Source organism: Neofelis nebulosa, chromosome 15 (assembly GCF_028018385.1).
Source record: "Neofelis nebulosa isolate mNeoNeb1 chromosome 15, mNeoNeb1.pri, whole genome shotgun sequence".
Taxonomy (NCBI): domain Eukaryota; kingdom Metazoa; phylum Chordata; class Mammalia; order Carnivora; family Felidae; genus Neofelis; species Neofelis nebulosa.
This window is the reverse complement of record NC_080796.1, coordinates 15,266,440-15,280,704: the sequence shown is the minus strand read 5'-3', so window position 1 is coordinate 15,280,704 and position 14,265 is coordinate 15,266,440. Positions and strand designations below refer to the sequence as shown.

Here is a 14,265-nt window from a genome sequence, read left to right as displayed (position 1 = left end):
AGCCTAAGGCCTCGTTAAACATAAAACCTCACATTAAAGGCCATCTTAGTTTCTTTTATGCAGTACGTTATGTTCAACTTTCAACAAAAAATTACAAGGTATGTCAAAAAAAACAGTTTGAAGAGGCAGAGCAAGCATGAGAAGCTGATTCGGATGTAGAAGGGATACAGGAATTATCAGACGTGGAATTAAAGACAACTGTGACTAAGATACTCAGGGCTCTAATGGAAAAGGTAGACAACATGCAAGAACAGGCGAGAAATGTAAGCAGAGAGATGGATATGCTAAGAAAACAATCAAAAGGAAACACAAATCAAAACACGGTACTAGAAATGAGGAATTCCTTTGATGGGCTTATTAATATTAATATTATATTAATATTAATTGCATTACATTAATATCATGTTAAATATTATATTGATATTAATTACATTACATTAATATCATATTAAATATTATATTAATATTAACATTACACAGCTAAGGAAAGAAATCAGTGGGCTTGAAGATGTCAATAGAAACTTGCAAAACTGAGGGGCGCCTGGGTGGCTCAGTCGGTTAAGCATCCGACTTCGGCTCAGGTCATGATCTCACGGTTCGTGGGTTCGAGCCCCACGTCGGGCCCTGTGCTGACAGCTCAGAGCCTGGAGCCTGTTTCAGATTCTGTGTCTCCCTCTCTCTGCCCCTCCCCTGTTCATGCTCTGGCTCTCTCTGTCTCAAAAATAAATAAACGTTAAAATTTTTTTTTTAAAAATAAAAAAAAAAGAAACTTGCAAAACTGAGATACAATGAGAGTACCAGAAAAGAACAAAGAAAGAACAGAAAAAATATTTGAAGCAACAATGACTGAGAATTGTCCCAAATTAGTAATAGTCAGTACTATGGATTGAACTGTTTCCCCTTAAAATTCATATTTTGAAGCCCTAACTCCCAGTAAGTTCAGAATAGGACTGCATTTGGAAATGGACCTTTAGAGAGATAATTAAGGTTAAATGAGATCATAAGACTGAGACCCTAATCCAACATGACCGATGTCTTTATAAGAAGAAGAAGAGACACCAGGGATATGCATGCATCGAGAAAAGACCATGTGAAAACACAGTGAAAAGGTGGCCATCACTAGCCAAGGAACGAGGTCTCAGGAGAAAACTATCCTAATTTATAATTAGGACCTAATTATATGCTGTCTGCAAAAAACCCACTTTAAAAATAAAGACACAGATAGATTACAAATAAAGGGGAGGACAAAAATTTGCCATGCTAACACTAATAAAAAGAAAGCTAGAAGATTAGCTAAATTAATTTCAAAGCAGACTTCAGAAAAAAATAACAACTATTAAGAAGAAACAGAGACATTATTATGATGAAGGGGTTAATTCTTCATGAAGACATAAAAATCCATGTTTATTCTCCTAATAACAGAGCATCAAAACGCTTGAGACAAAAACTGAGAGACTTCAAAGAGAAATGGCAAATATATATTATGATTAAAGACTTCAGCACACATCTATCTGTAGTTGAGAGATCCCGTGGTGGAAAAATTGGTAAAGACAAGCTGAACAGAAGAGCATCCTTAATCAATCAGATCAAATTGACATTTATATCCATCAATAGCAGAATGTATAATCTTCTCAGGCTCCAATGGGACATTCACCAAAACAGGCCCTGTCCTAGACCATAAAGCACACTCCAACAAATTTTGAAAATAGAAATCTTACAGAGTATGCTTTCAGACAGCAATGAAATTAAACCAGAAATTAGTAACAGAAAGATCACTAGAAAGCCCTCAAATGTTTGCAAGTAAACAACACACTTGAAAATAACGTTTTCAAAAAATCTCAAGACAAAAAAAAAAAAAAAACACTTTCACTAAAGGACACTAAAAATACAAGTTATCAAATTCTGTAATGCAGTGAGGGCTGTGCTTAGAGGGAAATGTATAGCATTGAATACATACATTTTTTAAAAAAGATCTAAAACCAATAAACTACACTTCCAAAATAGGAAGTGAAGAAAAGGAAGAGAGCAAATTAAATCCAAAGGAGGAAGAAGAAAAGAAATACTAAGAGTTTACAGCAGAAATCAATGAACTTGAAACAGAAAACCAGTAAAGAAATTCAATACAATCAAAAGTTGGTTATTTGAAGAGATCAATATTAATAAACCTCTAGGCAAGCTAACCAAGAAAACAAAGACAAAAATTACTAATATAATAAATTTTAAAAAGGGCTATTACTACTGATACCATAGACTTTAAAAAGATAGTAAAGGAATATTTTTTAATTGTTTTTAACGTTTATTTATTATTGAGAGACAGACAGAGACAGAGCAGGAGCATGGGAGGAGCAAAGAGAGGAGGAGACACAGAATCTGAAACAGGTTCCAGGCTCTGAGCTGTCAGCGCAGGGCTGGAACTCACAAACTGCGAGATCATGACCCAAGCTGAAGTCGGTCGCTCAATCGACTGAGCCACCCAGGCGCCCCAGTAAAGGAATATTTTTGATTAATTAACTAATTAATTAATTAAGAGAGAATCCCAAGCAAGCTCCATGCTGTCAGCACAGCACCTGGTGCGGACCTTGAGCCCACAAATCATAGGATCCATGACCTGAGCCAAAACCAAGAGTCAGATGCTCAACTGACTGAGTGCCCCAGGCACCCCACAAAAAAAGATAGTAGAGGAATATTAAAAACAACTCTAGCCTACAAATATGGTAACCTATATAAAATACACCCATTTTTTGAAAGATACAATCTAAGAAAAGCCACACAAGGATAAAAACATAATCTGAATAGACCTATAACTGTTAAATAAGTTGAATCAATAACTGAGAATCTACCAAAACAGAAAGCACCAAGATGTTTTCAATGGCGAATTCTACCAAACATTTAAAGAAGAAATGATACCAACTCTCCACATTCTCTTCCAGAAAAGGGGCAAAATAAAAAGGAGTCATTTATAACAGTCTATGAGTACAGTATTATCCTAAGAGTAAAATCATAAAAATACATTACAAAAATGGTAAAGTATATATCAATATTCCCATGAACATAAATATCTCCAATATCTCCAATAAAATATTAGCAATCCACATCCAACAATGTAAAAAGAAGAATCATACACCATAACTAAATGAGATTTATTCTTGGTATGCAAGCCTGGCTGACCATTTGAAAGGCAATTAATGAAACCCATCACATCAAGAGACTAGAAAATAAAAACCATATGATCATATCAATAAATGCAGAGAAAGAATTTTTTTAAAAATTTTGTTTAATGTTTATTTATTTTGGGGAGAGACAGAGTGTGAGCGGGGGAGGGGCAGAGAGAGAGGGAGACACAGAATCTGAAGTAGACTCCAGGCTCCGAGCTGTCAGCATAGAGCCCGATGTGGGGCTGGAACTCACGAACTGCGAGATCATGACCTGAGGTGAAGTCAGGCACTCAACCGACTGAGCCACCCAGGCGCCCCATTGCAGAGAAAGAATTTGACAAAATCTAGCACCTGTTCATTAAAACAAAACAAAACAACTCTCAACAAACTAGGAATAGAGGGAAACTTCCTCAACTCAGTAGAGAACATCTACAAAAACCCTATGGCTAACAGCATATAAATGGTTAGAAACTAGATGCTTTCTTGTTAAGGTGAGGAACAAAGCAAAGGTGTCCCTTTGCACACTCCTATTCAGTATCTTCTGGTAAGTTCTAGCTAATTCAGTAATACAAGAAAAATAAATTAAATGTATACAATTTGGACAGGAAGAAAGAAAACGGTCTTTGTTCACAAATGACATGTTTATCTATGCAGAAAATCTAAAAAGGGACCAGAAAACACTTAGAACTACTAAGTGATTATGACAAGTTTGAATGATAAAAATTTGCTTTTTTTGTAATCCAATAATGAACAATTGGAATTAGAAATGAAATATGCAGCACCATTAACATTAGCATACAAATGTAAATAGTGTGCTAAAAAAATAGTTTCTTTTAAGAAATTTAATGAAATGAGTACCAGATTTTTAAAAAATAATATATTTCATTTGACTAATGATTCAAAATATTATTTTGACATTTAAAAATAAACATTGTTTTTGACATTTATTTTATTGTTTAATGGGAGATTTTTAATTAAAGTATAGTGACACACAATATTACATTAGTTTCAAGTATACAAAACAGTGATTCAACAAGTTTATACATTATGCTGTATTCAACACAAGCCATTCTATTAGAATGGCTAAACTTCAAAATACTAAACACTGGTGAGGATGTCGAGCAGTAGGAGCTCTCATTCATTGCTGCTCAAGATGCAAAATGGTACAGCCACTCTAGAAAATTATTTGGCCATGTCTTACAAAGCTAAGCATAACCTTACCATATAATCAAGTAATTGTTCTCCCAAGGAGTTGTCCAAATGAATGGAAAACCAATGCCCCACAAACCCTGCATACTAATGTTTACAGCAGCTTTATTCAGTTACCAAATGTGGAAGCAGCCAAGACGTTTTTCAGTTGGTGAATGGATAAACAAACTGTGGTATATTCATAAAATGGAATGTTATTCTGTTATAAAAAGGCAGTGAGCTATCCCATCATGCAAAGACATGGAAGAACTTAAACACATGTTATTAAGTAAAAAAAAAAAAAAAAAAAATCTGAAAAGGCTCCCTACTGTATTATTCCAATTATATGACATTCTGGAAAACGAAAAACTATGGAGACAGGAAAAAGAGCAGTGGTTGCCAGGGGTTCAGGAGGGAAAAGGGAAGGATGAATAACTAGAGCACAGGGAATTTTTAGGGTAATAAAACTATTCTGTAGGACACAGTAATGGTGGATACATGTCGTTATACCTTTGTCAAAACCCACAGAATATATACAAAGATTAAACTCTAATGTAAACTAGGGACTTTAGTGAATTATAATGTATCAATATTGGTTCATCAATAGCAACAAATGTACCACTCTAATGTAAGGTATTAATAATAGGGAAGAGTATGAGTAGGATTGAGGTGGTTTTATGGGATTATACATTCTGTTCAGTTTTTTTTTTTTTTTGGTATACCTATAAAACTACTCCAAAAACTAGAAATTAAAAAAAAAAACTGGCTTCAAAAATAGACATAGGAGTATAGTTACATCAAAAGTGAATGGTAAAGAATTTGGGAGTTGTATGGAGGACTATGAAATAGAACTGTAGATGCTCTTAAGTTAAAGCCCTTATGAAATAAACAGCATCTAAATTAAGTGTCAAAATGAATGAAGCTGGAGCAACCCTCTTTCCCGTCTGCAGTTTTGTTAACGGGATGGACTCATGTTTTAGGGCAGGAAATAAACAATGCCTACTTTTAGAAAAGTGAAGTTCTTTCATGGCTTCTGTTTCAATGTACAACTCTGTTACTGTGCCTACTTGTTAGCACAGTACTCTTGAGCTTCTTCGTGCCTTGTCCTCCAGCCCTCACTGCAAGCACTTTGTGCTAGATCATTCTTGATGCACATACACCTGGGGAAGTCCATTCCTGACCCCATTTTAATTGGCTTGGAGTGGAATGATTCTTGCTCTTGGATGGAAAATATCAGAAATCTCACTTAAGTTGATTGTCAAAGAGTGGTGTTCATAGATGTGTCGCCCTGCAGCCCATACTGGCTTGTCTTAAGCACTAAACATAATCAACATATTCTGCTTTTCTACAACACCGAGGTGAATACAGAAAAGTGTTTCTCCACATAAACTGACCTGTAAAGGTTTATTTTTTGCAGAACCTACTTGGTAAATTCAAACTGGTGGTGGAAACAGAGGTTGGGATGCCAATATATAGTGAAAGAAAACATTCCTCAAACCTGCTTAAGCACTAAACTCCTGTCTGCCCCAAGTTATCTTAGAAAAGACAGACTAAGTAACCACTGTGCTTTGGGCTTTGTGGCCCAACCACATCACAGCATCAATATCCTCTTTATAATTTTTTTTTAATGTTTATTGATTTTGAGACAGAGAGAGACACAGCATGAATGGGGGAGGGTCAGAGAGAGAGGGAGACACAGAACCTGAAGCAGGCTCCAGGCTCTGAGCTGTCAGCACAGAGCCCGACGCGGGGCTTGAACTCACGGACCGTGAGATCATGACCTGAGCCAAAGTCGGAAGCTCAACTGACTGAGCCACCCATCAATATCCTCTTCATAAACAGGAGCTCACATTTCATAACAGTATTTTTTAAGCACATGCTGGTAGGAAATTCAAAGTTGGATAATTTGTATTGCTGCTATGATTTATTTGTGCCTAAAAAGAAAAATCACAGAAGATGCAGCATCATCGCCTGTGGAGGTGATGCACTGTCTAAGATCATGATTATTTACTTCCTCTCTTTTTTTTTTTTATAACATCTTATCGAATAACTATTTTTCCTTCACTTGTATATAATCCAAGCAAGCTAGACACAAACAGCTATATGTTTATTCAGGAGGGAAAAGAAAATATGATAATTAAAAGCTACGTCTATGGTTAGTTAACAAATTGCAGGTATTCCAGCTTTGCGTAGAAAATAGAAGGCGACCCTCTCTAAAATGGACACAGTAGGAGTTAATGTGAAACGGAATTACATTAATCATTTTGAGATGACTGACTCTGAGGGATGTTCTGTAAATGATGTGCTGTGTAGGCCATGCCATTTCCTCAGGCTTTCCATTGCAACATCAATCTACTGTGAAATGAAACATGAGCCGTTATTGTGAACACTAACATATTTGTGAAGAACACAAAAGATGTGTCTAGAGAGAACACTGAGAGTAAGGATTTGCTTTTCTGCAAGGAACAGAGGCGATGCATCTGCCAGGCAATAATGATGATGAGCAAAAAACAATATTGATTTACTGAATATGAGAGGAGCAATGCCAGTTTCCTTAGGCATATTAATTTTGATTATTCCAATAACTTTAGAAAGTCAGTATTATTATTTCTGCTTGAAAAGTGAGCAGACTGGGACTCAGAAATATTACATGCCTCACCCAAAGTCACAGAGTTGGGTCTGTCTGCCTCCAGCTCATGGGGCTTTGTCCGTGAGCTCTTTCTCAGCTGTTCAAGTGTTTCAACCACTAGAATTTCATCCTTTGTAGTGAGACAACTACCAGGCAATATCCCAGGTTAGAAAAGATCTCCACAAAACTCTCTAGATCAGACCCACAAAGAAGCAGCTGTTTTTTTTTTTTTTAATAACTTCTTTCTCTAAGTGCCTCAGTTTTGAAGAATGTGTGCCCTGAATGAATAAATCAGTGCTCTCACTACTGGAAATGATCATCTATTCTATTCATTTATAACTTTTCCAGTTTTTAGATGGTTTCCCATGTTAGTTTGAATCTTTGATTGGCATCTTGGGTGAACTACTAAATTTAAGTTTCTGAAATGACAGAAGTGAAGGATAGCTCCATTGGATTTTTCTACAGCCTTCTTATAAAGATGTCTCTCTAAGAGCAATGCCAAAGAAGGCCAGATGCTGTAAAGCTTCTCACTGCCTTTGCATATGCTGGTCCTTTGCTTCAAATGTGTTCTCTGCACTGTCTCCTGACAAATTTCCCCTCCTCCTTCAAAATTCAACTCAAATGGCTCTCAGTTCTGTGAAATCACTCTGCAATTTCCTGAGTAAATTCAATCTCTTGTTTATTTTAAACTTGTACATAATTTTGCACACACTGCTGTTATATTCACTCAACACTCTATAGGAACTCCTGTATAATTCTTTCTTCTCATCTAACCTATGAGTTACCCAACGTTTTAGATGAAGTCAGAGTCACCTTGTTACCCTAGCACCTAAGACAGTATTTGGTGTAAGAAAAAAATCCTCAATAAATATTTGTAGAAATGACACTTTAAAACCATGCAGTCTTATCTTGGAAAACTGTAGTCTTCAGGAAGATGTGAAAAGATGTGCACTTGTTGGGGGTCTATGTTCTTGAAGAGCTTACCTAAAATCATGGTTGTTGAACCAAGTTCATTCTAAGTTCACTAAACTTGATTTATTACAATTAAACTTCTGTTATAGCTTTCTTTTGCTTGCCCTCACCATATTTAATATACCTTCTGCTTACAGAATCATAGGATGCCTGAAATAATAGTGAGAAAAATGGAGCCCCAGAAAGTCAAGGGACTTACCACAAATCACATAGCTAAGTGGGAGAGTAAGGTGGAACTCTGGGTCTCTGAGCCCCTTTGTTATTCTTTCTAGTGGACCAAGGTCCTACGGAAAAATAACAATAACTTTTTCAAGCTTGTTTATAGCTTTTTAACTTATTCACAAGAAATGGGTTTTAATAGTTGTGTGGGGCATTATACCATGGAAAAAGTTGCCACCAGGTTTGTGCCTTTCCAAACAAAGCCATTCCCAAATTTGATGTTGGCAATATTGGTCCCATAGTGGTATTGTGGTTTTCTTTTCTCAATCACAAAGCAATAAAATGCGAGCACGTGTTCATCCATACATATTGGCTGTCAATAATAAAATGAGGAGGTATTGTACTGACCGTAGTCCGTGTTTTCTGGCTCCCAACAATTTGATGGCCAAAAATAGGGTGTCTGTGGAACAAAAAGAAGTGGAACCCAGGTTAAACAGACACAAAATTAGTAGAGTTCTTGGTTTATGAGCTGTGTTCATCTTTGGCAATTATCCAGAATAGTTTGCTAATGATGTATGTTTTGTAATACAGGGAAAGTACCCAAACAGGCATTGTAAGACTTTCCTTCTACAATTACTTGCTGAGCAATTGTTCAGTCCAAATATGTGCAGCACCAGCCGGTTCTTTAAATGTCATACATTTGCTGCAATTTTACGTCAACTGACATAATGGTAAAAGGTGTGATTGCATCATTCAAAAAAAAAGTTTTAATCCACAAAGACTGAAAGCAGAGTATTAAATTCAGCACGACTCAAGATAAAATATATTTAAATATAACAAATCATTTTTTTGATTCATGTATCTCATTATTGTCATCAGTAGACCCAAAAGCTCAACTATGAAAATTTACCCTAAGATCTGGCTCTGTTAATTATATGATGTAGCTCTCAACATTATCCAACTAGATTTAAACTTTTCTGTCTCACTTCAAAAAAATATTTCTTCATAGGGGCACCTGGGTGGCTCAGTCAGTTAAGTGTCCGACTTGATTTCAGCTCAGGTCATGATCTCGTGGTCTATGGGTTCCAGCCCCACATCAGGCTCCATGCTGACAGTGCAGAGCCTGCTTGGGTTTCTCTCTCTCTCCTTCTCTCTCTGCCCTTCCCCTGCTCATGCTCTCTCTCTCTCTCTCTCAAAATAAATAAATAAATTCTAAAAAATATATTTCTTCATAAAAACACTTACTGTTTTAAAATTTTAAACTGCACAGCCAGAAGTGATTTTTTAAAAACTAATTTTACTTAATTGATTTAATTTTAACCTATTTTAATTGATTGGTGTGATTAACAATTGACAAATCTCAGTCTGTGAAATTCTAGAACCTGACTGACAAAACCACAAAGAAACTGACCAGGAAAACCCTGTTATCATCAACATTTTGTATTTTCTAATAGTGCTTTTCTAGCCCCACTAGTTGGACATGCATGGCTCCAGACCATGGGGAAACTGAATGACTACTGTGTACTCTCTCAAACTTTGATGATTACTCCAGGACTCGACAGAACAAATGACTGCAGACATCAAACTTGTGGGTTTAATTATATTTATTAGTCAATTACATTAGCTATCCATGTGTAATGAGCATATTTGAGGTAATCTCTGATGAACCATTTGATAATTCTCCCTCTAGAAGATGGATTCTCAAGAAGGGGGAAAGGATAATTGGGGAGAACTGTTTGAATCTCTGAGGGAGAGCCTTTTCAAATTGCTTGAGACTTTCAGGGGATTTTGATTTAGCCTCTACTCCTTCTGGGAATTGCTAATATAATAAAGAAGTCTACTGATGTTAATTGTGTACACATGTGAACAAAATGACAACAAGAATTCGAGGTGGGGCGAGTTGAAACGCTAGAAAAAGCAAGACATCAAGAATTTTTATAACCCCATCCTCACCTGAATCCCACTTGACTCCTTGGGAGATAGAGCTTTGAGGGTAAAATTGGGTCAGGATTTAGGGGAACCATAGGGGGACAAGTAGTTAAAAATCTTGCTTTCATGAGGGCCATTGGTTTTTGAGATACTTCTCAAAAGTGTTATTTCCTGAGGGTTGCTTCTTTATTTTGTGAGGGGCATGTGTGTGTGTGTGTGTTTGTACATGTACCTTACTTTTAAAACACCTATTCTAGTCAGACTGGTCAGACACGTACTTTTTTTCTCAAAGCCACAAAGAATGATCTTAACTTCATTCTCACCATTTTTCTTTATTCTTCCATCATTTACTTTAGTGACAATTCCCTGACTAAAAGTAACAGAATGAAGCTATTTTATGTTCTGATATTATGTGGAAATGCCATCAAAACAACATTCTTCACTAATATTGCAAGATTTTTTTCTAGGAAAAGTATTTTAATTTATAGTAAAAGAGAATTTAAAGAATAACAAATGCTAGGGGCGCCTGGGTGGCGCAGTCGGTTAAGCGTCCGACTTCAGCCAGGTCACGATCTCGCGGTCCGTGAGTTCGAGCCCCGCGTCGGGCTCTGGGCTGATGGCTCGGAGCCTGGAGCCTGTTTCCAATTCTGCGTCTCCCTCTCTCTCTGCCCCTTCCCTGTTCATGCTCTGTCTCTCTCTGTCCCAAAAATAAATAAAAACCGTTGAAAAAAAAAATTAAAAAAAAAAAATAACAAATGCTTATAATTCACCGAAATTTAAAAATTTACTTTTAAAGTTCAACTAGATTTCAGGACATTTTAATATATGAGTTTCTCTTTGCTTTTCAGAGTTGGCTTCTTTCAACTATGATAAAATTGAGCTAGCTATTGCTCAATAACCTTTAGCACATATACTAATGTGATGAAAGTCATGAAACTGACCTAGAGAATCATGCCAGATCTCAATTCCAGCTAGCTAATAGAGGATAATTAGACAATTGCAAGTTTACAATAAATATAGAAATCACATGCTTTAAATTGTGCTGAAAAATGGAGACAAATTTACATACTGCAGCATATCAATGAAATTAAATGAAGAGTTCTATTTGTCTCAAGTTCATGCCCAGAAGCTTCTTCAGATTCCTAATGATAGTTAAAATCTCAGTCATTCACTGGTAGAGTAGTAAATATGATATGGCAAGTTTCCTATTTTAATTCATGATTTTTGAAATCCTCCCAGGGAGTTGAATTGCAGCTCAGTGTAATAAAGAACTTTCTGCTGCTTGGAACCAACACAAAAATGGAGGTGGACACCTTGAACAAGAATGTGTTTTCTCTTACTAGACTGTTCAAATAAAAACCGATTAATGCCTTCACAGTCATTACAGCAGGAATTCAATTACCCCTGACTTTTCTGGAGCTTCTTTTGTTTGCTTTTTAAATCTCAGTTTTAAGATCCTATGACTATTAGATACACAAATATGTCATATTTAGATCCTATTTCAAATGTTAATAGGTCTTTAAAACATTTAACATTTAATATTTAACATTAATTAATGTAATTTAAAAGACTATCTATCATCTGTCATCTATGTAGGCACATTGAAAAATTGCTAGCCTTCTGCCAATACCTAGCAGTGATGTAATACACCTATCACTTGCACCCGTTCCCTTGCTTTGTTCTAAAGCTCTTTAAAAACAGTCTCTCCTCTCTCCAGAATGTAGGGTGACCCATTCCCAGCTCTGCTCATCTTTGATCCATGGCCATGACTAAGACATATAAACCTTGTCTGCCTACTAATTTCAATACAGGGAGGACAAGAGCAGAGTCAAACATTGTCAATCATGTTAACTCACAACATCATCACCAACTTTGGGCCATGTCTGAGCTAGTTTGCTTTAAGAAAAACAATTTAAACTAGGTAATTCTCCAGAAATAAATAGACTGTACACAATGCTTCCCTTACAGATATGTTATTTTGCACAGAGACAGTTTTACTTGTAATATGATTGTGAGGATAGATAAAAGTTGTTACTTTTGTAAAAACAAAAATCACAATTTTTGAGATTTTTATTAGGCGTAAAGTTTACTTATAGTCTGTATATGAAAAAACATTTTTAATTTTTTTAATGTTTATTTTTTAGATAGAGACAACAATAGATATTGGGGGAGGGGCAGACACACACACACACACACACACACACACACACACACACACACACAGAATCTGAAGCAGGGGCCAGGCTCTGAGCTGTCAGCACAGAGCCTGACATGGGGCTCGAACCCACAAACAGTGAGATCATGACCTGAGCTGAAGTTGGATGCCCAACCGACTGAGCTATTCAAGTGTCCCTATATGAAAAAATTTTTAAATAAAGTAAGATTATATGGAAAATGCAATCTTCCAGTAGAAAAGTAACTCCCTTAAAAAAATCAAAAAGTGTTCCTAATATGCAAATAATTTATTTGCTAATAACTAATAATTTCTATTTATCAAAATGTTACCTTTTAAGACCACAAGGTACTTTAACTTCTCAATAAGCTATTTTAAGCTACCACCACATTAACTATAAAAAAGGATAATATTCCTCTATTTTAAAGCCTTTTAAAATTATGTAATTTGACCACCATATGTTGCTTGAATATTTAGATCAGTATCATGATTTCAGGAGACTGCTTTATCTCCTAGGTATTCAGTGCATGAAATCCTACGACTATTTGCCTTGTATAAAAGGGTCCTAAGGAAGTGACGGTGAGGGTGTTCCAGGAAGACAAAGATCTTTAAATGTTTTTAAAACATATTACCTCTTTGTTCTCTGTTTGCCCAAGCAAGTTCTTTGGTACCCAGGTTATTGTTTTGTCATTTATTTATAGAACATCTAATGATATTCAGAACAAATGAGAGAGAATGCTCCAGTGTCTACAAGTTTGACAATGGGGAGAATCCTCCAAAAATACCTAGAGCAAGAGTCTCAACTCTGGCATTATATGTGCCCTAATTTTATGGTCTGGAATCCACCAGTCAGTTATTAAGAAATCATAATATCTAATGAAATATGAACTCAAGTGTCAAGTGCATGCTCAATGACCAAAATTAGAGTCCACAATCATTTTTGAAAGAATCTGCATTTTTGAAAGAATGAGCATCTATTTCATTTGAAAAGGACTTAGAAAAACTCGTATCAGTTTACAGGTTATCTAAGGTATACTTCTGTCTCAGATGAGTGCACACACACAAAGCATCATGCACGTCAGTCTTCGCAGTCTTCTTGTAGGAAGGCCTCAGATACCAACATGCAGAAGGCCTTATAAGTAGCTAAATTCTGTATTGGAGCTTTCCCATGAGAATTTGCTTTGACCGAAGGCAGTCTTATATCATGGACAGGGTCCAGAGTATAATCAATTCAGTTACACCTCTCAACTTCCTTCCCAGTGGCTAATGCAGCTTACACATGAATAACTCTCCCACCTCCTGAATTCCAGTAAGCCACTCTCTGAATTTTTCTTAACATTTTATATAAAACATATCTTCAATCATTATACATTTTAACTTTCACAAGTCATCTTAACCAAGCACATTCCATCTTTCTCTGCTTAGTGTTTCTTCAGTTTTAAATTTAATATTAATTCGTTTCTAACTAGCTAAGTCAAATAAAATAAGTTCTATTTTCAAAATTTGTTTGTAAAAACAATCAACAAACAAAATGCAGGTTTCTATTTTACAGTTAAGGAATATTTTCATCAAACTCACCTGAAACCGGTAAAAGGTGCCATCATCTTTGAGTGTGAGGACGTGATCCGATATTGGAAAGAAGTAGCCATGGGCAGCCATTAATGTTCCCAAATGTAGCGCCTCCACTATTTCATGAAAACAGACAAATAAAAATGTATGTAAAATCTTTTTTTAAATGCTGATTTACGGGAGTAAAGGATTTTATTCTCTTTAGAGTATATTGTTACATTCAAATTCTTGGCATCCTAAACAACTTGGCTTTGTACTTTTTCTTTTTTTCCAGTTCTTTCACACAGGGTACTGAGATGGCTCTGCTTCCTGGTAGTGACTGTGCAATGGCCAGCCATATTGCATGACGAACGGTGGACAAAAACACAGCACTACGGAACACTGAGACTGGAAAGTTATTCTGAAATCATAGAATCTGAGTCCTTCATTTTACAGGTGAGACGTATTTTGCTGTATGTTAATGTCTTCCAAAAACAATTCTATTTGGCATT

The 14,265-nt window shown here is 36.0% G+C and overlaps 1 protein-coding gene across 9 annotated transcripts in view; it reads right to left on the bottom strand.

Annotated features, from left to right (window-relative positions):
• RGS7 (regulator of G protein signaling 7) overlaps positions 1–14,265 on the bottom strand; it is a 516,651-nt gene that overhangs the window by 121,883 nt on the left and 380,503 nt on the right. For all 9 annotated transcript variants that reach the window (XM_058701251.1, XM_058701254.1, XM_058701250.1 and 6 more), the window contains 2 exons: positions 13,784–13,890; positions 8,512–8,563 (listed from right to left, as the gene is read on the bottom strand). In XM_058701251.1, the coding sequence (XP_058557234.1) occupies positions 8,512–8,563; positions 13,784–13,890 (159 nt within the window). The remainder of the gene's footprint in view (positions 1–8,511; positions 8,564–13,783; positions 13,891–14,265) is intronic.